The sequence below is a fragment of the Teleopsis dalmanni genome, chromosome 2, assembly GCF_002237135.1.
Source record: "Teleopsis dalmanni isolate 2A chromosome 2, ASM223713v2, whole genome shotgun sequence".
Classification (NCBI taxonomy): domain Eukaryota; kingdom Metazoa; phylum Arthropoda; class Insecta; order Diptera; family Diopsidae; genus Teleopsis; species Teleopsis dalmanni.
In genome coordinates, this window is record NC_051847.1 from 91,982,076 (window position 1) to 92,003,170 (window position 21,095).

At 30.8% G+C, this 21,095-nt stretch overlaps 2 protein-coding genes across 3 annotated transcripts; one reads left to right on the forward strand and one right to left on the reverse strand.

Moving 5' to 3' along the window:
* Positions 1-357: 357 nt before the first annotated feature.
* Positions 358-3,665, forward strand: LOC119673819 (ATP synthase subunit alpha, mitochondrial). The gene is made up of 4 exons (XM_038084885.1): positions 358-543; positions 1,427-2,007; positions 2,070-2,871; positions 2,937-3,665. The coding sequence occupies exons 1-4, from the start codon at positions 478-480 to the stop codon at positions 3,144-3,146; spliced, it is 1,659 nt and encodes a 552-aa protein (XP_037940813.1). The 5' UTR covers positions 358-477; the 3' UTR covers positions 3,147-3,665.
* Positions 3,666-14,140: 10,475 nt separating this feature from the next.
* On the reverse strand, positions 14,141-18,868 carry LOC119673820 (G2/mitotic-specific cyclin-B-like). Of its 2 annotated transcripts, XM_038084886.1 has the most exons (5): positions 18,611-18,868; positions 18,270-18,406; positions 17,884-18,140; positions 16,927-17,828; positions 14,141-14,656 (listed from the first exon to the last, which is right to left on the reverse strand). In XM_038084886.1, the coding sequence occupies exons 1-5, from the start codon at positions 18,650-18,652 to the stop codon at positions 14,369-14,371; spliced, it is 1,626 nt and encodes a 541-aa protein (XP_037940814.1). In that variant the 5' UTR covers positions 18,653-18,868; the 3' UTR covers positions 14,141-14,368. The 2 variants fall into 2 exon arrangements, with proteins under 2 accessions (XP_037940814.1, XP_037940815.1); XM_038084887.1 differs by lacking the exon at positions 18,611-18,868 and having other exon boundaries at positions 17,884-18,142; positions 18,271-18,373.
* Between the last annotated feature and the right edge of the window lie 2,227 nt (positions 18,869-21,095).

Genomic DNA, 21,095 nt, shown 5'->3' on the forward strand with positions numbered 1-21,095 from the left:
ATTACTTCAGTTTCAATTACTATTTTGCACTCTGTACTTGCTCCACTGTTGTTCTATACCAATGCAATAAGCGATCTATTCCGTGCCTTCATTGGAAATTTCAACGAATATTCCAGTCATCTGTCAAAAGTTTGTAAACAAAAATTTAAATAAAATGAAAAAATATCACAAATTTGAAAATTGTGAAAATGAAATATTTTAAAAATATGCAAAATTGTGGGAAATAAATATTTCGAAAAATATACAAATATTTTTTTAGAGTGGTATTTTGCTTTAGGTTTTTTTGTATGGCAATGCTTTTTGACACATATGTTTAATATTTAACGAAGACTGCACGAATCACTTTGAATGTATGTTCTTTCGCAGAGTGAACGTGAACGAATTTCGGCAACCATCTTTAAAATATTACGTCTGGAGAGGAGTTGGGTCCAATAAGTTCTTTATAGCGAGCGACAAATATATTTTATTTAAACAAAAATGTCGATGATTTCAGCACGTTTGGCCTCATCGGTGGCCCGCAATTTGCCAAAAGCTGCAACACAGGTACAAAAATAATAAATTCAGAAAAATTTACAAATTATGCAAACAAAAATTTGCCGTGGCTGATATGAAAATTGGTGAAAAAATAATAATTGGCTTAATTCAAAATCAAAACAAAAAGTGCTAACAAATTGAATAGAAAAACATAATTTTTGCAATTGTTTTTTGTATAAATTTTATATTTTGCTTTGAAAGTGTTACGCAAGCACTGCACTCAATGTTGGTTTGCATGAAATCTGCAGGTGCGGTTATATAATTGCCGCAAAAATGAAAATGAAAATTAATCAATTCTCCATTTCACCGGTTAATGCAATGCCAAAAATACGTATTTTTTCAATTATAATAATATTCAAAAAATAAATTACATAATATCACATTGGCAGTCGGCAAATTTTCTTTCCACCACGAAAATCAAACTCAACGAACTCAACTCTGGCACAACGTTATCGATTTTGAGGTTAGGTTCGCTGCCTGCCTTTAGATAAATTTAATTAAAAATAAAAAATAATTCTAATTTGCAATTTGACTTCACAAATATTATAAACATTTCTTGCAATAACTTTTTTCAACTTTTACATTATATCGAAGACCTCTGATAATGTTGATTATTCAACTAATGTAATTATATAAGTTCATGATAATTACATGAACTTTTAACGATGTTCGTGGCCAAGAAGCTCTGCGCTTTTAAAAATAATATATTTCATTTGAATTAAACTCGTAAAATGTTTACAAATAGATTTTTTATACTTCAATGGTTTAAAATGAATCTGTAAAGACCACTGGAATTAACCATTCGTATGAGTTGATTTTTTATAAAAGAAAAATAATATTACCTATGATACGTATTCTAATATTAATAAGATTGTTTTTTTTCTTTGCAAAGATTGCCACAAAAGCAGCTTACCCAGCCGCATCTCTAGCAGCACGTAAACTCCATGTCTCCAGCACACAACGCAGCGCTGAAATCTCATCCATTTTGGAGGAGAGAATTATGGGTGTTGCCCCAAAAGCCGATTTAGAAGAAACTGGTCGTGTGTTGAGTATTGGTGATGGTATCGCTCGTGTGTATGGTTTGAATAACATCCAAGCCGATGAGATGGTGGAATTCTCCTCTGGTCTTAAGGGTATGGCACTTAACTTGGAACCCGACAATGTTGGTGTTGTAGTATTCGGTAACGATAAATTGATCAAACAAGGAGATATTGTCAAGCGTACTGGTGCTATTGTGGATGTGCCAGTCGGTGATGAATTGTTGGGTCGTGTTGTCGATGCTTTGGGTAACACCATTGATGGTAAAGGTGCTATTAACACTAAGAATCGTTACCGTGTTGGTATCAAGGCTCCTGGTATTATTCCACGTGTATCTGTACGCGAACCTATGCAAACAGGTATTAAGGCTGTCGATTCTTTGGTGCCAATTGGTCGTGGCCAACGTGAATTGATTATTGGTGACAGACAGACTGGGTATGTTAAAACAGTTACATCTGATGCATAAAATAAATAAAATATTTTTAACCTTACTACAGTAAAACTGCTCTTGCCATTGACACCATTATCAACCAAAAACGTTTCAATGACGGTCAAGATGAATCTAAGAAATTGTACTGTATCTACGTAGCTATCGGTCAGAAACGTTCCACTGTTGCTCAAATCGTAAAACGATTGACTGATGCTGGAGCCATGGAATACTCTGTTATTGTATCAGCTACTGCTTCTGATGCTGCTCCTTTGCAATACTTGGCACCATACTCTGGCTGTGCCATGGGTGAATATTTCCGTGACAAGGGCAAACACGCTTTGATCATCTATGACGATTTGTCTAAGCAGGCTGTGGCTTACCGTCAAATGTCTCTATTGTTGCGTCGTCCACCAGGTCGTGAAGCCTACCCTGGTGATGTATTCTACTTGCATTCACGTCTTTTGGAACGTGCCGCTAAAATGTCTCCAACAATGGGCGGTGGCTCATTGACTGCTTTACCTGTCATCGAAACCCAAGCCGGTGATGTATCTGCTTACATTCCAACCAATGTCATTTCTATCACTGATGGACAAATCTTCTTGGAAACTGAATTGTTCTACAAGGGTATTCGTCCAGCCATTAACGTCGGTTTGTCTGTATCACGTGTCGGTTCTGCTGCCCAAACTAAGGCCATGAAACAAGTTGCCGGTTCAATGAAATTGGAGTTGGCTCAATATCGTGAAGTCGCTGCTTTCGCCCAATTCGGTTCTGATTTGGATGCTGCCACTCAACAATTGTTGAACCGTGGTGTTCGTCTTACTGAATTGTTGAAACAAGGCCAATATGTACCAATGGCTATTGAAGATCAAGTACGTTTTAGCTAAAATTTATAAATTATTAATTAGAAGTATTTTATGAAATTATAAATTCTTAGGTTGCTGTCATCTACTGTGGTGTACGTGGTCATTTGGACAAAATGGATCCCTCAAAGATCACCAAGTTCGAAAAGGAATTCTTGCAACACATCAAGACCTCAGAGCAAGGTTTACTTAACCAAATTGCCCAAGAAGGCAAAATCTCTGAAGCTGCTGATGCCAAATTGAAGGACATCGTAACAAAATTCTTATCCACCTTCCAGGCTTAAATTTACAACACGCATATATAACTATAAATATACACCAACATACGTTTAAAGTTTAATATAAAGAAGAAGTAAAAAGATACCCAACAAAGTCGCTAACTATTTGTTAAAATTAATAACTTACGTTATAATTTAATTATAAAGTTTCATCAAGAGAAAAATGATATACAATAAAACAAAAGTTAAACAAAAACAAAAACTGAAAAAAACTAAATTAAAAACTTCATGTTTTTCTCTATCGAATGCAATTGTATAAGTGAACACTGCCAACTTGGCATCAGACCAGCCTTTGAGTAGTGCAAATTCCTGCAGATTCGTCACCAACTTCTTTAAAATATGAGAGCGCCGCAAAGTTTAACGAACGTAAAACTGAAAAATTAAATATGATATCCTTCGAATTTCGATGAATTGTAGATGAATTGTACTTTTAATTCTTAAAATTAAAATTGTGAATGTGTAACGATAAAGTGTTGGAACTTAAAATTATAATAAACTACAGTTTTTAAATAACACAATCCTAAATTCATGTTTTATTCTAAAAAGAGCAATGCCAATGTCAAATACCATAGTATGTGTTAGACTATAAAAATAGCACAGTATTTTGATAGATTGATTTTTAAATTTGTAACATAAGGTCCATTTCTTCCGCACCCGGGCAAGGGTAATATTTAAAGTTAACTGAAGAACCTTATTGCTAGTTTCTTACTTTACATGATTCAGTCTAACATAAAATGTTTATGCAAAATGTTCTGATGCCTTGAAACGCGGTTCAGTGGTCGGACTTTGTGTCTTTTACATTGTAATAAGTAAGACTATGAATTGATTTTTCGTTTAAAATAAATTTTTATTTAAATCTGATAAGATCTCCTTGTTAATCTCAGAGATCAATTTAATTTTTTGAATATATAGCGAATAGTGCAAATAATTTAATATTTTTAATATTTCACTACATTAAACAGATAACGCATTATCTGATTAATTATTACAATTTAATATTTTTTTTTTAAATTTTTTCCTCAGGGATCGCCACTTTCCCCCACTCTCTATTACATTTATACATCTGTTATTCCATTGTTAGGTCCCTCAACTTTGGCGTTATATGCTGACGATACGTGTATGTTACACTCAGACAAATGTGCTCTCAACATAACAAACACACTTCAAGAGCATATAAACCTCATTTTGGAGTATTTTCAGAAATGGAAAATAAAAATCAATAATGAAAAAACTAAGGCTCTGTTTATAACGCGTAAGTGGAGACAGAATCCGTCAAGAGTGAGAGTGGGTGATATGGTGATAAACTGGGAGGATAGCGTTAAATATCTCGGCATCACGTTGGACAAACGATTCACATGGCTTAAACATGTTCAACTGAAAAGAATTAGCTGCGCCAAAATTCTTCATTACCTCCAACCGCTATTTAGAAATGAAAACCTCAATGCTAAGAACAGGAAACTGATATATAACCAAATAATTTGTCCGCCACTTCTATATGGTTGTGTAGCGTTTAGCAAAGCTTCAAACACTACTATTCACCAGTTAGAAATTGTACAAAGCCAGGCTCTGAGAAGACTTTTCAAAGTTCTTTGGTACAAAGTTCTTTGGGATCAATCTTGAGGACATCCTCAGGGACCTCAAGATTGATCCCATCAAAAAATACATAAAGGATAGAGCCCTGAAATTATTTGTGAAATCTGACAGACTTACCAACACCGCGTTATCAAATCTCAGAATGGTTACAGGCTCCTCGGGGAGATATGTAGATCTGAGGTCAATTATTGCTTAATCTAATGAAGTGATAAACAAAAATCCCGTCAAAGCGCAAAGAAGGGTTTTGTAGAAACCTCGCAGTTAATAGAGAGTAAAAGTGCTCAGGTGCACTGACTCAACTCAAATAGCCTCAACATATATGTATGTATATAATATATTTTATAATAAGGAAATGAGTATTTATAGGAATAAATTTATTATAGTAGCATGATAAGTAATGGCGTATATTGATGCTATTGATCTAAAGTACACTTAGATTTGGGCAATTTCCAAAATTATAAGCATACATTAACATAGATCTGAAGGGCAAATGTGCTCGTACGATCTATATTATCCTAAATAAGAATAGTGATTGTATATTTATAAACTGCAATGGAAAAGTGATTAAAATGCCAAGGAAGTATACGGTGCTATCTTTATTTAACATTAAGTATTTAATAACTGCTGTGAAATAAGAAGATACACCTAACTGAAGAGGCTGAAGCTTCCCCCGAAATGAAGGACTGTATGTATATGTGTGTATGCCAATTTATTGTTAATGTGTCATGGCATGACTGAAAAACCAAAGTAAATACTTGGCTAAGGGTCTAATTAAGAGTAGTAGTAGGAGTAGCTTTATTTTTTTACTTCATTTTAAAGTTATTATATTACATCGAAATTATATAATAATTATAATATATATAATTATAATAAATATACATAAAGCTTACAGCTATGGCATTTTAGACGTCTGCCGGAAGTTTAGATTAATCTAATAGCTAATTAACTAATAACTAATTAATCTAATTTTTATAAATATTAAATAGATATTCTAATAATTTTAGATATTATTAGAATAATTAGAATTAATTAGATAATTAAGAGTATATTTTATAATTTTGATATATTTATATAAAAAATTTTAATACCATAAGAAACTTGTCGCTCTAAGGTAATATGTTATATAGTTATTAAACAGCTAAAAGAACTAATGGAACTGGGTTTATTTTGCGAACTTTTACGAACCTTATTGTTCTGATCAATATATGTATTTTCATAATTCATATGAAACATACGTTTTATAATCACATGGACATATTTGCTCCATTTAATTATCTTTGATATGAACTGTAATAGTCTTATGTCTTCAAAATTTATATTTTTAAATATAAATGTTTCTGCAGATAAGCTAAGTGAATTCTTTATTATTTACATACATATTATTATTTACATAAAAATTCATCACTCTAGTCACACACGCAGTCAATGCTCTCCTTACTTTAAATACGGGTACATACAATACAATTAAATAATAATCAATAATGTGGAAGTAGATTAATAAGATAATTTGAAAGGTCTTACTTTTGATACAAGACACACTTGGCTAGAGAACATAAGGGTCAAAAATTGGCTTGTAAAATAACTCTATATTCTCTGAAAGTTTAGCGTGAAAAATTAAAGTCTGCTTTATAAATAAGTCATTAAAGCTAAATAACTTTATAGTTGTGTATCTTATGGCAATGCTTCTCTAACCACCATTAGTATACTTCAAACAGAGATACTTGTATTGAGGTGTGTGATATATTAGGAATAAAGCAGTGACGATTGCTCTAAGGTGCGGAGGTGTGCGGTGAACACCCTAACATAATTTGCAAAATGTCAAAGAACATAGGTATATAAATTTATTAGGTATCTTCACATCAAGAATTATTATTAATTATTACATTTCCATATACATATATATTTTTTAAAGTTTTAGCAAAAACAATTAAATATAATTGTCTATGAAAACTCAATCAATTTGCTTCTGTTAGCTGCTATCATAGAGTATATATACTCTTTGCTGCTATACTTGTTAGGTGTGCTCATATATTTGCAGCTCAAATCACAGAACATTTCTATTTTATTTCGTCTCTCCCCTTTGTGTGCAAAGAAGTTGGCAGCATATTCATACGTTACATATGAACAAAATAATGTGCGTGTGCTCCCGTTCGTAATATCAGAGATAGAGATTTATATAGTGAGAATTGTATGAGAGTAATTTTCTGTTCTATTCGAATATCAACTGCATGCATAGGAATCCAACATTATGATTTGCCAAAGTAGTTGCATGAGCTGCTGAAGTTTGCAGCTCATCTCACCATACATTTCTATCACATTTCGTCTCTCCCCTTTTAACAGCAGCACCCACGAATTTCTGTTCTTATGGTGCGGGGTACTTGTGCGCACATTGCAAGTGGTTTCGATTTTGTTTGATCACTGCACAAACATGTATGTTTCTAAGTACAAACTCTTTTGTTTGAAAAAAGTTGGTTTGATGTTACGAGAATTATGTGAAATGTTTTGTTTCTTCCATATTGATATAATATTAAATTTATATATAAATTATTAATTTAATTTGTTTAATATGTTATTTTGTTAATGAATTGTTAATATAATATTGCGAATATATTGTTGCCTAATATAATATGGTTATTATTAATAAAACATCTCATATATTTTAATTTAAGTGGTACATGTAAAAAAAACATTAAAGAAGAGCCGCACACCCTTCCAAATAGGGCACGCGTCGTCACTGGAATAAAGATATGCACAAAGACTTGAGACGCGAGAGTATAAAAGTACATCACAGACAGGGCGCTAAAATTGTTTGATTCGAGGGTTCTGCCATTAATTCAGAACTGCACGCTCTTAAAACAATTGCAATATACATTCCAGTCCACATACATTGTGGACTTCAAACAATACTTCTATAAAACCACCTAAATTGTTATTATTTTTTATTAAAATTAATTAAAAAATATAAAATCTTTTAACTAAGACAGAAAAACCGAGCGCTAGCTGCTAGGGCCTTCGGTTCAACTTATTATTTTATTTAAATGGAACACTTGTTACAGTGTTTCTTCATTCAAAGAACAAAATACATATACAGCATAAAAAGAGCCAACTGAAACTTATTTACCACGAAAATAAAAAGAAAAAAGTGCTAGTTAACTGCACTAGACAAATAAATAATTAAAATAAAATTTCCTTATCATGTCACTGTTATCTGGTTGAAGAAAAGTATATGCTTAAGCGTGCCTCAACGAAGAATATATACGTATATCCACTTATCTAAAATATGTATTAATTTCTAGAATAGATTAGCCTTAAAGAATATATCCCTTTCCTACAAACTGGCTACTCTACTGTGCTTAATAGCCCAGTAGCAAATTTTATATTCCCAAATTAATTTTGCTCAAAGTAGATTTATTGTCTAGAACAGTGCTGTCCAGAGCAGATGCGATCGCGAGCCAATACAAATCACTGTAGATTGGATGGCACCAACTTATTTTCGACATAAAGAAAACTACGGCTGTAATGTTAAATTTGGTTTTATTAATTTATCAGTCTAAATTAATTTATTCGGCATACCATAAAAATAAAATAATGTGGATTTACCAATACACCAAAAGAAAATTTCTGTAATTGTAGTAGATGATAAACATCAATTACTCTAATGAATGTTATTTATTGTGTATATAAACAAAAAATTTTTAGTTTATCAATTTTTTCGAACAGTGTATTATTGTTCCCGCATTTTCTCCTGGGTCAATACAAATATTCAACTATCACGAATATTCTCAAGTTTTAAACCTAAATTTGATAAGCATTTCTACATAAACCACCAAAATTCACGCAATAAAGTACATTTGGAATATCTCCTAATTCTAATGGTGTACAGAGTAAATTGATACATCCTTGTATCCTTGCTATTGGCAATGGTTGTTAGGACACATTCCAAATTTTTTTCCACTGTTTTTTTTAGCAGATTATGCTCATTTCCAAAAAGGACATCTCCCACCTCCCTTTCCTTTCCTGTTTGCCACTGGCATAACACCCACAAACATTCTTGCTATAAGGCAGGTCAGTTTGCCTAATCACACTTCACCACACACACACACATTTCCTTCCTTAACGTCTGTCTTCTTCCTACTTTACTCGTTGCTCGTTGCTCGGTGCTCGGTGCTCGGTGCTACGTATCAATTCATTTGTGTGATTTGCCTGAGATTCGTGTGATTTGCTCGATGCGCACAAACAGACAACAGCACTGCGCTTCGCTTCGCTTCAGTTCGCTACATTCGTTGCCACTCGCTGATACTCGCTGCTGGGGCTGCGCTCCTATTCGAATTTCAAGTTTGACGGTTTTATGAGCGTCATTACTTCGACACTTTTTATGTGTGGTGGCACAATCCACAATCGACGGCAACCGGCACAGCACACATCACGCAGCGCACATAAGAGCCACAAAACAAACACAAAAATGTTTCTGAAGAATTTCTGTTAAATTTTTCACTTCAATTAATTTTGGGACGTGCGTCCGTAATTTTGTGACCATCTAATTTACTCAAAATTTATTTATTTATTTTTTATTTAAATTTTGGATTTTTGGCGCATTTCTTGTACAAATTTTTTATTTGGAGCCCAGCCCGCATTCGGAGTCTTTGAGTAAAATTTCTGATTTTCTGTTAGTGAAATATGCGGAGCGTGACGAGGATTTTTATTGTAGAAAATTCTGTAATAACATTTGTTTTTATTAAATATCGAAAGATAATTCCGATAAAATTGATATTAATATTATAAGCTGATAACTTCATTTAATGTGTTTTACTATGCAATAAATACATACATATATTATTTATATATATACATTAGGGTGCCATTAAGGTATATGGGCAATTTTTTTTTCTTAAAATCGGTTGACGGCACCCTCCAGATCGGTTCATTTTACTAAAAAAATAATCTGTGTAAAATTTTAGTTCAATTGGATAAGTGGAAATGGTGCCCCAAGAGCGTCAAAGATTGGAAAATAACGATTTTTTTCCATAAAATTCATCTTTGATTGCTTATATCTCCGACAATATTAATTTTACATAAAAACTGTCTTCCTAAACTTTATAGATCTATTAAAAATAAACAATTCACTCATACAAAGTATTTCTGTATTTCTAATAGTTATTGAATAAAAGCAAATACCAGCTGAAATCCCCCTATTAAATTTAGGTAAGTTTAATGAATGAATTGTCTACTAAATTTGCTAGAAAATAAGTCCAATACTTGTATAGTTATATACATAAGTGAGTTTCTGTATTATTCATTGGAATGCGAAGTGAATTTGAATTCAAAGTGATTACATTAAAAAGTGTACAAGTCTGAAAGCCCAAATGTTGAACTATTTCAACGATTTCAGAAGTTTTGGCCGAAAATAAACGTTGATAAGATTACAGTTGGCTTAGAAAATGAAAAAGTAAGAAAATCGTTAAATATGGATGATGTGTTACGAATTATACATCATGCAAGATAGATGGTGAAAGCCATGCATGTATTAAAAATATTTTTATTTAGGAAAGAGTTCAAATTATCTACAGAAGAAGAAAATTCTCTTTGCGATGTATGTATATTTATTACTAAAATGTATGTTGAAGTATGGTTTAATGCTTTGTCATCAGTCAAAGCTCATTTTCAAGATTTTAAACTTCTTTCTATTCTCAGTCAATATCAAAAAATTGTATTTGGTATTTAAGCTCAAAGCTTGTTCATTTTTATTCTTTGGATTTAAATATATCACCTGAGACAAAAAAAAACATGGTTTCAAATTTGAATATAGATAGTGATGACAAGGAAGTCAGGAGAGCATTAATAGATCGCGCAAAAATAACTGAAGGTAATAAGGATACTTTGCTCCAGCAACTTTAACTAAAATAATAAAAATTATGTCGGACAAACCTAGAATTAGTACTTTTTTATTATTAAAAAGATTAAATTTTGGAAATATTGAATTTATTTTAAATTTTTTAGAAATATTAAATTTTTTGTAAAGCTGATGCGGACAATTACAGTCATAGTACTTTCAAAGCTAGCAATCGGGTGACTTCAACTTATTTTTTGTTTTATTCAATAACTATTAGAAATACAGAAAAACTTTGTATAAGTGAATTGTTTATTTTAAATAGATCTATAACTTTTAGAAAGACAGTTTTTATGTAAAATTAAATATGTCGGAGATATAAGCAATCAAAGATGAATTTTATGGAAAAAATCGTTATTATTCAATCTTTGAGGCTCTTGGGGCACCATTTCCACTTATCCAATTGAACTAAAATTTCACACAGATTATTTTTTTAGTAAAATGAACCGATCTGGGGGGTGCCGCGGGCAATTTTCCGACTTTCGAAAATTAATGGCACCCTAATGTACATAATATAGTTATACATATACATATAATATATATTGTCTGTGATAATTGTTTTCTTCAAAATAAAAAAACCTTCTTAGGTAAAGTGACTTTAAACGGCGTTGAGAACAGCAGCTAATATTCAAAACTGTAGTATTAATATATTATTATTATTATTTTATAATAAAAAATCCAAAGTTCCTAAATATTGTGAATGGGAATACAAATACTTTAATTTTTATATCAAATCCCTTCTCTGTCACTAATTTAGATTAAAATTAATACACACACGAGTTAAAATTTTGCTATTAGAAGTGTTAATCCAAAGAAAGTGAAAAACTTAATGTTCATCTTATTTTCGCTACTTAAGTCAGGTATTCAGGATTCGAGATATAAATCTTTGTATTCAGGTTTGAAAGTAAATTTCCTTTTATAAATTCCAGTGCACTATTAAGCAACAGTAGCTAAATGTAGTACCTGATAGACAGATTTTAAACAGGTTGGGAACTTCGTAGTGCTTGATAACTCTTAATATATAATCAAATGGAATAAAGTATAATGTTATTTACTGATATTTAAACAAACGCAGTCCTACTCAACCACATTTTTCACATTTAAATATAGTGACACCAGTGACTACGGCTTAATCGTGTGACGACTATGGCACTCAGGTTACTAATAGTATGTGTATATTCAATATCATGTACACACAATTATGTTAGAAAAGGTTTATCAAGTCAACTTGATGATTTTTGAGACAGTATAATGAAACTTGGCCACAGTCAATATCATTTTAAATTTCTTTTTGTTAAGCCATGGTTGTGGGGTCAACACGTTTTTCTCACAAAGATCTTTGTACAAGTACATTTTGAAGTTCTATACCATTTTCTTGATTACAGTTGAATAAAACTATTAACTGCTCAAGTGTTCTCCACTTTCACAATACTTCGGTGACAGTGACCTGTCCTATATCAGGTAATTCAATTGTAACCCATTCTTGTTTCTTTCACTGAAATGCAAAAAACATTGCACCAAGACTTATAAGAGGACAAGGATTCTTTTACTTTTGTTCCACTTGCAGTTCCGCAAACGAGAAAGGCTACCCGTTCTTTACAAGTCTTTCTTTTCATACATATATTATATTCTTAAACGAATTCGACCCTCATATAGTTGTAACGCATCCCAATTGAAGTCGTCTTTTTTTTCAAATTCATTTTAATTTTTTTAACAATGCTTATCATTATTATTATTATTTCTTGTTAAGAAAGAAACATTAACTTGTTTCTAGAGATACCCATTTCTTTGAAGCCTTACCCATAATAAATTTTGTTTTTTATTTCTGTCACAAATGAATGTTTTAATTTATTTCTGTTTAAAGCACACACGGCTCTTTAAATAGTGGGTTTTCAAATACTTTTCTCAAGGTTATTTGAACTTTTTTTTAAAAGAATATCGAGTCATATATTATTGTATATGATATATTACTCACTCATTGTACGCTTTGTGGATGGACAATTTGATGCAACTTATATTCTACTAAGAAAAAAAATTTAATAAGAAGGTCAGTAGTTTTCAACAAATAAATCTATCTACTAAAACGAATTTTATGTATATGCGTGGAGTCGTCTAACACTTTAGGGGCTTTCATTTTTGAGGATCTTAGCGAGCTGCAAGACCTCCCTCTAAATAGAATTATAAGCTTTGCCAAATGTTCTAACTCTTGGATTTTTAATTATACGTTAACACAATGGGCCTGTAGGCTTAAGTGGATTCCTTAGGATCGCTGGTATAACCTAACCTAACAAATGTTTTAACTTTTATAAATCATCATAATTATTCATTAATAAATATATGCACTGATACTAATGAACCATAGCATGACTGAACGGGTCCTTTTATTTCTATAGATTGTTTTAACCAAAAAAAATGGGATATCAGCTTATAACACTCCGTTCACCGAACATAATTACAGAAAACTAGTTAGTGTTTAATTAAATTACTTACTAGTAATTTACTTTACTATATATATATAATTTGATATTAATTTTAATTGCTAACATAACTTTTTTTTTACATATTATATTTAACGCTACCAAAGGCAAAAAATTTTAATTTTCATCACTATATCCATGGATCCCCTGGAGCAATATGTAATTTCAAAACTTTTCTTATAGTAGTCTCTGGAAGCCATTCATGAAGACCCTATCTTTTATGTTAAAAATATTTGTAGACTCAATTACGTCTCCAGAAAGGGATTTTGAGAAGCTGAGATCTCAGCTGCAATGAATTGTGAGACTATATATATACATACGCCTATGCATTATTAATATGTAGATATACATAATTATAACATGATTAAATAATTATTAAAAGTATAGTCGATTCCAGAATTCTATCTAGCGACTAGCTAGACAGCTAGTCATACGCCATTTTGTTATATCGTTACATATATAATTTTTTGGTTCCATAGTTTTTCTTAAGTTAAGACGAAACTTTGCAAAAAGAATCTGGGCTGTAGGTGAGTAAGTATGCTCATCTAGGCCATATAGCGAAGCATGGATGTGTATATAGGTAATGTTCTCTACACAATTTCTGTTCTTGAAAGTATTAAAAAAAAAAATTCGAATTCTATTTATTGACCTTTATTAAACATTTTTAAAATATAATTTTAGTTATATTAAAAACTAAAACTTACAATCAAATAAATAAATTGTTTTCAAGTATTTTAATAGCACAAAATACTTACTAAATTCAGTCGCAAAAATTATAAAAGATATAATTCTCTTAAATCGCATAAAAGTAATTAATAAAACGCAAGAGAAAATATATAAATTATGACTTTTACAAAACTCAGACTTTCTAGTCGTCAGTATTATGTCTCATACCAAGTTGGATAAATTGATATCAATGTTGGGATGTTTCGGCTAAACTTGGTACTTAAGAGTTTTCTTATAATTAAAATTAGTTTCTGGAACAAGCAACATTGAATATTACATTTTACTTTTACAAAACATAGAATATTGCCACTTATTCGTGTCACGTCGCATTTGATCCTTCATCCTTCTCCTCTTTCTGGTGTAATCTTTCAGCACTTGTTGTTAAGTTAAATACTCTAATATTAAACTAACAAAATATAACAAGGCATAAACTATATAAAATTAAGGATGAAATGTAGTAAATTAAAATACATATATGAAAAATAAAATAACGAATTGTGCTAAATTAAAGAGTAAAGAGTAATAAGATAGTTTAAAAAAAGATCTCAATCGCTGCAAATGATGGAGTCTATCAATGGACTGTAGAGCTCAGTACGTAGCGACATTCTGTCGAATTTTGATGATTGGTATTTGGTGTAAACAGCCTTTAATTTTATATTTGGAGCTCTTCGTGCAATAGCAGCGACTTTTCTAGTTACCGAATGTAAGTCAATTGCATTTAAGCGTGAGTAATGGACCAATGTAGGAGTCCAGTGTGAGTCATCGAAACCAGTTGCTTCTTCTGGATTTCCATTCAGCAAATGCAGCGCCAAAAATAACGCTGCTGCAGCAATCTACAAAAAAATTTTATTTATTAATTTGTTTCATCACACTCATTTAAAAATTGATCAAATATATTATGTAGTTAAAAGTAGAGAAACATCACGTCTACGTCCCGAAGCTACTCATCGCCAACGACGACCAAGTGCCGTTCGACACCTTTGAAAAGGACTTCACAAGAAAGTATATAAAAAATAATACATTGCCATACCGGTTTGTTTTTGTTTACTTTTCCTAATAAAATGGACTACATAACTTAAACCTCTGGCTAACCCCTGAGTTTCTCAGAGAGATTATCAGTGAATATTAAAACTAAAGGAAACAACGTTATGAAATACAAATATGAGTTTCTGGTAACTGTGTTGTCGTAGTTGATGAATTGGCTAATAACTTAGTAAATGCGTTAACTCTGCAGGTTTTTGTGGTGAACTCTACTTACAAAAAAAAAGTGGTGGTCCTAATGAATGCTTACAAGATAACTAAAAACTTTGCAAAAGAATATGACTATAAGCTATCGAAATTAATTAAAGAGAAAGGACCTAAAAGTACTAATGGGAGTTATCAAGGAAAACAATACAAGTGGACACTATGGGTTTCATCACAGATCCAATTTGTCAAACATGCCTTGAGGGTGGAACAGCTCATGGAACTTAGTTTTGCAATGCTAACTTAGTTTTGCAATGCTAACTTTGTTTTTGCAAGATTTAGATTAAGGTTATTATGTAATGATGTTTTAAGTTTCTCTTTCTCTTTCTGATATTCTTAGGATTGATTTCACAGTCGTCATTTAACTCTTAAATGACGACTTGACTATGACTTAACTTATGACTTATGAGTATTAGGTTATGACTATGAAAATTTTGATGATAATAGAACTGCATATTCGACGCCTTCAACTGAAAATATACTTTTTTTTTAGTACTTATACTTCTTCTAAAAAGCGACCATAATTTTTTCTTAAATTATCAGTTAAGTAGGACCAGTTTTCGTTCCTAAATGAACATGTATGTATTACAAGCACTCACGCACCCGCTCTGTTAAGTATTTCTTGGGGACGATTTATTCAAGAACAAAAAAAAAAATTAAATAAAAATTAAATAAAAATAAAAAAAAGATAAAAAAATAAAACAAAAAAAACTAGAACAAGAAAACAGAAGAAATAAAATAAAGAATAAAAAACCGAAAGAAATAGAACAAAAAAAAAACCGGAAAAAATAGAGTAAGAAAACAAAAAAAAATAGAACAAAATAAAAAAATAGAACCCAAAAAACATACAAATAGACGCAAATTAAAAAAAAACTTAAAAAAAAGCAAAATAAATAGATTTAAAAATACAGAAATAATATAACAAAAAAAAAGAAATGGAAAAAAAACAATGAGAAAAAAATAAATAAAATAAAAACAAAAATAAAATAAAAATGAAAAACAAAAAAAAATAAAATAAAGTAAAATTTAAAACAAAAAATAATTAAATAAAAAAAACAAAACCAAGGGTAAATAAAGTAAAAAAAACAAAATAAAAAACAAGAAAAAATAAAATAAAAAAACAAAAAAAAAAAATTCAAATGAGAAACAAAAAAGAATACAATGAAAAAGTACAAAAAAAAATTAAAACAAAAACTAATTAAATAAAAAAAACAAAAAAGGATAATTAAATAAAAAAACAAAAGGATAATTAAATAAAAGAAACAAAAACAAAAGGATAATTAAATAAAAAAACAAAAGGATAATTAAATAAAAAAAAAGAAAAAAAATTAATTAAACAAAAAAACAAAAATAAAATAAAAAATGAACGAAAAATAAAATAAAAAACTAAAAAAAATAAAAAAAACCAAAAAAAAAATAAAAAACAAAATAATACAATAAAAAACAAAGTGAACAAAAAAATAAAATAAAATAAAAAAACAAAATGTACAAAAAAAAATAAAAAACAAAATGTACAAAAAACAAATAAAAAACAAAATGTACAAAAAAAAAAATAAAAAACAAAATGTACAAAAAAAAAAATAAAGGTACAAAAAATACATAACAAGACACACAAAAATAAAAAAAAAAAAAAGGGAAAAACAAAAAAAACCAAAAAGGCAAAATAAAGAAAACCCAAAAAGAAAAAACAAAGAAAAACGAAAAAGGAAAAATAGAAAATAAACAAAAACGAATAAAAATGAAAAACCAAACAAATATAGTTATAACCGGATATTATATATCCGGTTATATCCAATAATATCATAGTGTCCAATAATATCATAATGATAATAATAATATAAAAAAAATTGTTACAAACCTCAGATGGCTTGTAGGATGCCATTTCATACTCAATCAAAATTAGTTCCAAAAAATATTTAGCCATTGTATGATGACTGTCTTCAGCTTTGGCAGCTTTTGAATAGCGACGTAAGAAATGTATTGGCAATGGCCGTGATAAATTGCAATCGATTGCTTTGAAAACTTTTAATTCCATTTGTAAAATCTGCTTAGCATTATACGTATCATCGGTAATATATACAAAATCACTTAAAGCAGGAGGATACAGTTCCTCATATTTGGTAGCAATGAACAAGGCTGTTACTCCAACAAGTTGCAATTGTGAACGTTTCGTATCCTTAACATTTTGCAAATAACGATCAATGATAGCTACCGTCATTTGGAATGTCTCAGGTACCAGGTGGAATTGCAAATGTACTTCATTTATCCAATCTACAAGTACTCCACGCATTTTGGGAGAAACCTCCTCCTGGCCTTCAAGATGATATTTTGCTATAGGGAGTTCGATTTCTAAACTATACAGATAATCATATATGTCGTTCACATATTCTGAGAGAAGTATCAAGGTATTGGTATCGTCTGCATCTATATCTTCGACATCACTTAATAGTTTTGTGGAATGCGATAAAGGTTTAAATAATATGGGGTCTTGCAAAGGCATTTCCTCTTTCTCCTTGACCTCTTTAGCGATGTTATTAACAACGGCATTTTCTACTTCAGTTTTTGCTGGTTGTGCGTTTACTTTAGCTGTAGCTGTGGGTTTACAATTCTGGTTCATTACCTTGTTTGCATCACGCAAAATGGCAGCTTTTATTTTATTCAGTGATATTTGCGATAACTGACTATCTTCCCTACGTAATTTAGGCAAAATGGAAACTAATTGGGCTTTTTCAACAACCTTTGTGGTTCTTACTTTGGCAACTAGAATTAAACGTATAAGTGCATTACCTAAAAGTCAAGCAATTCCATATATTACCTTCCAACTTTGCTTGTTTATTTTCTACCGCCTTTGTGGGCAACGTCTTAGGTTTTTGCTCGACAGGAACATTGGTGTTCACGCGCACAGAACTTGAACGAGTTACAACTCTGCGTTGTATGGCTTGGGTTATCGCATTATTATTCTCCAATTGAGCCACGTTGGTTGTAGAACTGGTCAATGTTGTTTTCTTCCAATTACTATCAACACGTGCTTTCGTACCGCGCAAGGCACCCTGTAGCTTAGCGTTCGCCGTACTGTTTGTATTAAAAATCAGGAAGACAAATATTTTAAAAACCGAATTTTTTTCCTATAAATGCAATGAAATTTCTGCTTGCCGTTTTTTAACTACTTACGGCTACATACTTCGATCGAGAGTGACTTACCTTTTTTGTACAGCATCCTTTCCAGAAGTTGGACGCAACACCGCACGATTTTGCAAATCACCCAATGCAGCGCGCTTCAAGTTATCAGCGACCGCTGATTGAGCCTTTTTAGTTTTGTTGTATTTTTCTGCATCGTTCTGCAAAACAATTTACAAACGGTATTTCAGATACTTCTTTTATTGTTTATTTCTCATATTCTTTAGCGCAAATATACCGCAATCAATATTTAATTATGTACCGCAAGCAATAAAAAATATGTGAGTTGAGGCAAACGGGATTTATCGGTGCGAACGTAATGGCGTCGCCATCACTTCTCGGTGAATAAATAAAACCTCACTTACCTCGTCGATGTTAATTTTTGTTACTCCAATAATTGCACTCATTTTGACCAGTTTTATTTACTAATTCCGTTTAACTTAAATTTTATAGATCTATATAAAATTTATATATAGCTTTTGTGAGTTGATTAATTAAAGTTTAAACAAATATAAAACATATAACACAAGGAAGTCAAGATTTCTTTTAATATATCACACGAAATACGCTTCAACTCCAATTTACTCTTATCGATGCTTACTCTGCCGTTGCAAAATCGTTTTGAAGCAAATGGTTTAAAATGTTCGCCGCGCTTTTATTTTTCGTTAAATATAATTCAACGACGAAGGCGAATTCAGCGTTTTTCGTCTAGAATTGAAAATCGTTCTGACCAAAAAGTAATATACAAGAAAGGAAACGCTGTAGTGAGGCAAACAAATTCTTTTTGGTGCATGAATTACCTTTGAATTTCATTATTCTTTTAGTGAAAATGCTTAAACCGCCTTTAATAAATTATATTATATTAATATTAGTTATTAATAAAATAAATATTAATCAAAATTAATAAATTAAAAACAAAAAAACATTACTTAGGCCTAGTGCGAGTTCGAATAAATTGATAGTAAATTGAGGGATATGGTAAATTGTGTCGGTATGGGAAGAAATGTTAATATTTATTTCGAGTATGGTAAATTAGATAAAAGTTAGGTAAATTAGGTGCTACAATTGTGAAAATTTTATAAGATATTTAATAAAGAGGTTTTTTCGAACAGTAGTGAACTAAAATAACAAAAATTTTATTTTTTATATTATTTTAATCAATTGAATTTTTGGCTGACCATACAACTGTTTCGAGTATTGCCAAATACCCATCATCAGTGGTCTAGGAAATAATTCTTGTATAAAATTATTTGTAAATAATTATTTTTGAGACTGCAAGTACCAGGAATCGAACTCGGGTCCTGCCAAATGTGAAGCTCAGAATCAGCGCACCTTAATCAACTGATTCAAAGCCGTACTTGACTTCTTATGTTCGCATATATTTCTGGAGTTTTGTTACTTTTGCTATGAAAGCTTTTATTAACAATTTTACTTGCTGTGTTTATATTAAAACGAAATCATAAACCAGTTGTAGAATAATTGAATTAATTAATAAATTATATTTTTATTTTTAATTGTTAAATTTCAATACTATTATGGTCGTGTGCGAGTTAGGCTAAGTTGCGTTCTAAATGAGGGAAATTCTAAGTTGTGCCGATAATGTAGTGATGTGTCGATACGTGTTGATAAGTGGCTAAATGTGTGTAGTGCAAAAAATCCAAAAAAATCTCCCATTTGGTTTAGCATCAATTTAGCCTAACTCGCACACGTCCTATGTTCTAATCAGAACCTAATAAGAAAGTCATGCAAATGTTACTCTACTAGTCGCACGGGGGGCCAAGATATTTATATATTTAGGTCGTGTGCGAGTTAGGCTAAGTTGATGCTAAACCAAATGGGAGATTTTTTGGGATTTTTTGCACTGCACACATTTTGCCATTTATCAACACGTATCGACAGGTCACTACATTATCGACACAACTTAGAATTTCCCTCATTTAGAATGCAACTTAGCCTAACTCGCACACGTCCTTAATAAATAAATAAATAAATTTAAAAACTTTTAACCAAAAATAATAAGTGCAATAAATAAATAAATAAATAAATATTTACATAAGTGCACTGCAAAAAATCTATTGATAAAGAATATTTGAGAATATACAAAACAGGTGTGTGGTCTGATTTGGCTATATTCAAAATTCAAAATTTTGTTATCGTAATTCACCATTGCTCATGACATCGTTCTACAAAAATACATATTTTCATTGATTTCGGAAATTAAATTTATGTATTAATTATTATTAAATTAATTTGAAATATTTGTCATATGTTTTATATGTAAAATGTAAACAAATAAGCTATTTTATGTGCATAAATTAGCTAATGTCAATGGAAACGACCAAATCTAAATTTCATTAACTTAAGTAGTTTAAGCTGCTGTGAAAACATGATATTATTCTTTATGTTACTTTGTTTCAATTAAGTAATAATAGGTCTGTCTATTCGGCTATTCGTAGTAAAACTCAAATAAAACACAAGTAAAGTACAAACTGATAGCTTAACATAAATAAAGTGCCAAATTACGCTCTTCACACAGATTTTCATGGAACAACTTTGTGTAAAATTTGGTAAGAACACCAGTGCCGCGAAAATACACAATATTTTCAAAAATGAATTCAAACCAAAACGGCTGATTCACACATCACACAAATTTTACTTGAAATAAAATATACGACTAAAGTCTGTGTAACATTTTCAAATTTTGACAGGGATGTTACGCTCACTCAGATGCTCTCATTTACTCGAAAATTTGCTAGTGGAACGCACTTGTGTACACACAGTGTTATTCACAGTTACTACGAGTAGCTCGTGGAAAAGACCTATTATAAAAGCACATTGATAAACCTGTAT

What these genes read in the sequence shown, in the direction of transcription:
- LOC119673819 (XM_038084885.1), top strand. Translation starts at nt 478, where the DNA reads ATGTCGATGATTTCAGCACGTTTGGCCTCATCGGTGGCCCGCAATTTG. An exon ending in TGCCAAAAGCTGCAACACAG is followed by an intron (nt 544 to 1,426) that starts GTACAAAAATAA and finishes TTCTTTGCAAAG; the next exon opens with ATTGCCACAAAAGCAGCTTA. An exon ending in ATTGGTGACAGACAGACTGG is followed by an intron (nt 2,008 to 2,069) that starts GTATGTTAAAAC and finishes ACCTTACTACAG; the next exon opens with TAAAACTGCTCTTGCCATTG.
- LOC119673820 (XM_038084886.1), bottom strand. Translation starts at nt 18,652, where the DNA reads ATGAGTGCAATTATTGGAGTAACAAAAATTAACATCGACGAG. An exon ending in CAAAAATTAACATCGACGAG is followed by an intron (nt 18,407 to 18,610) that starts GTAAGTGAGGTT and finishes ATTGTTTTGCAG; the next exon opens with AACGATGCAGAAAAATACAA. An exon ending in CATCCTACAAGCCATCTGAG is followed by an intron (nt 14,657 to 16,926) that starts GTTTGTAACAAT and finishes ATTTTTTTGTAG; the next exon opens with ATTGCTGCAGCAGCGTTATT.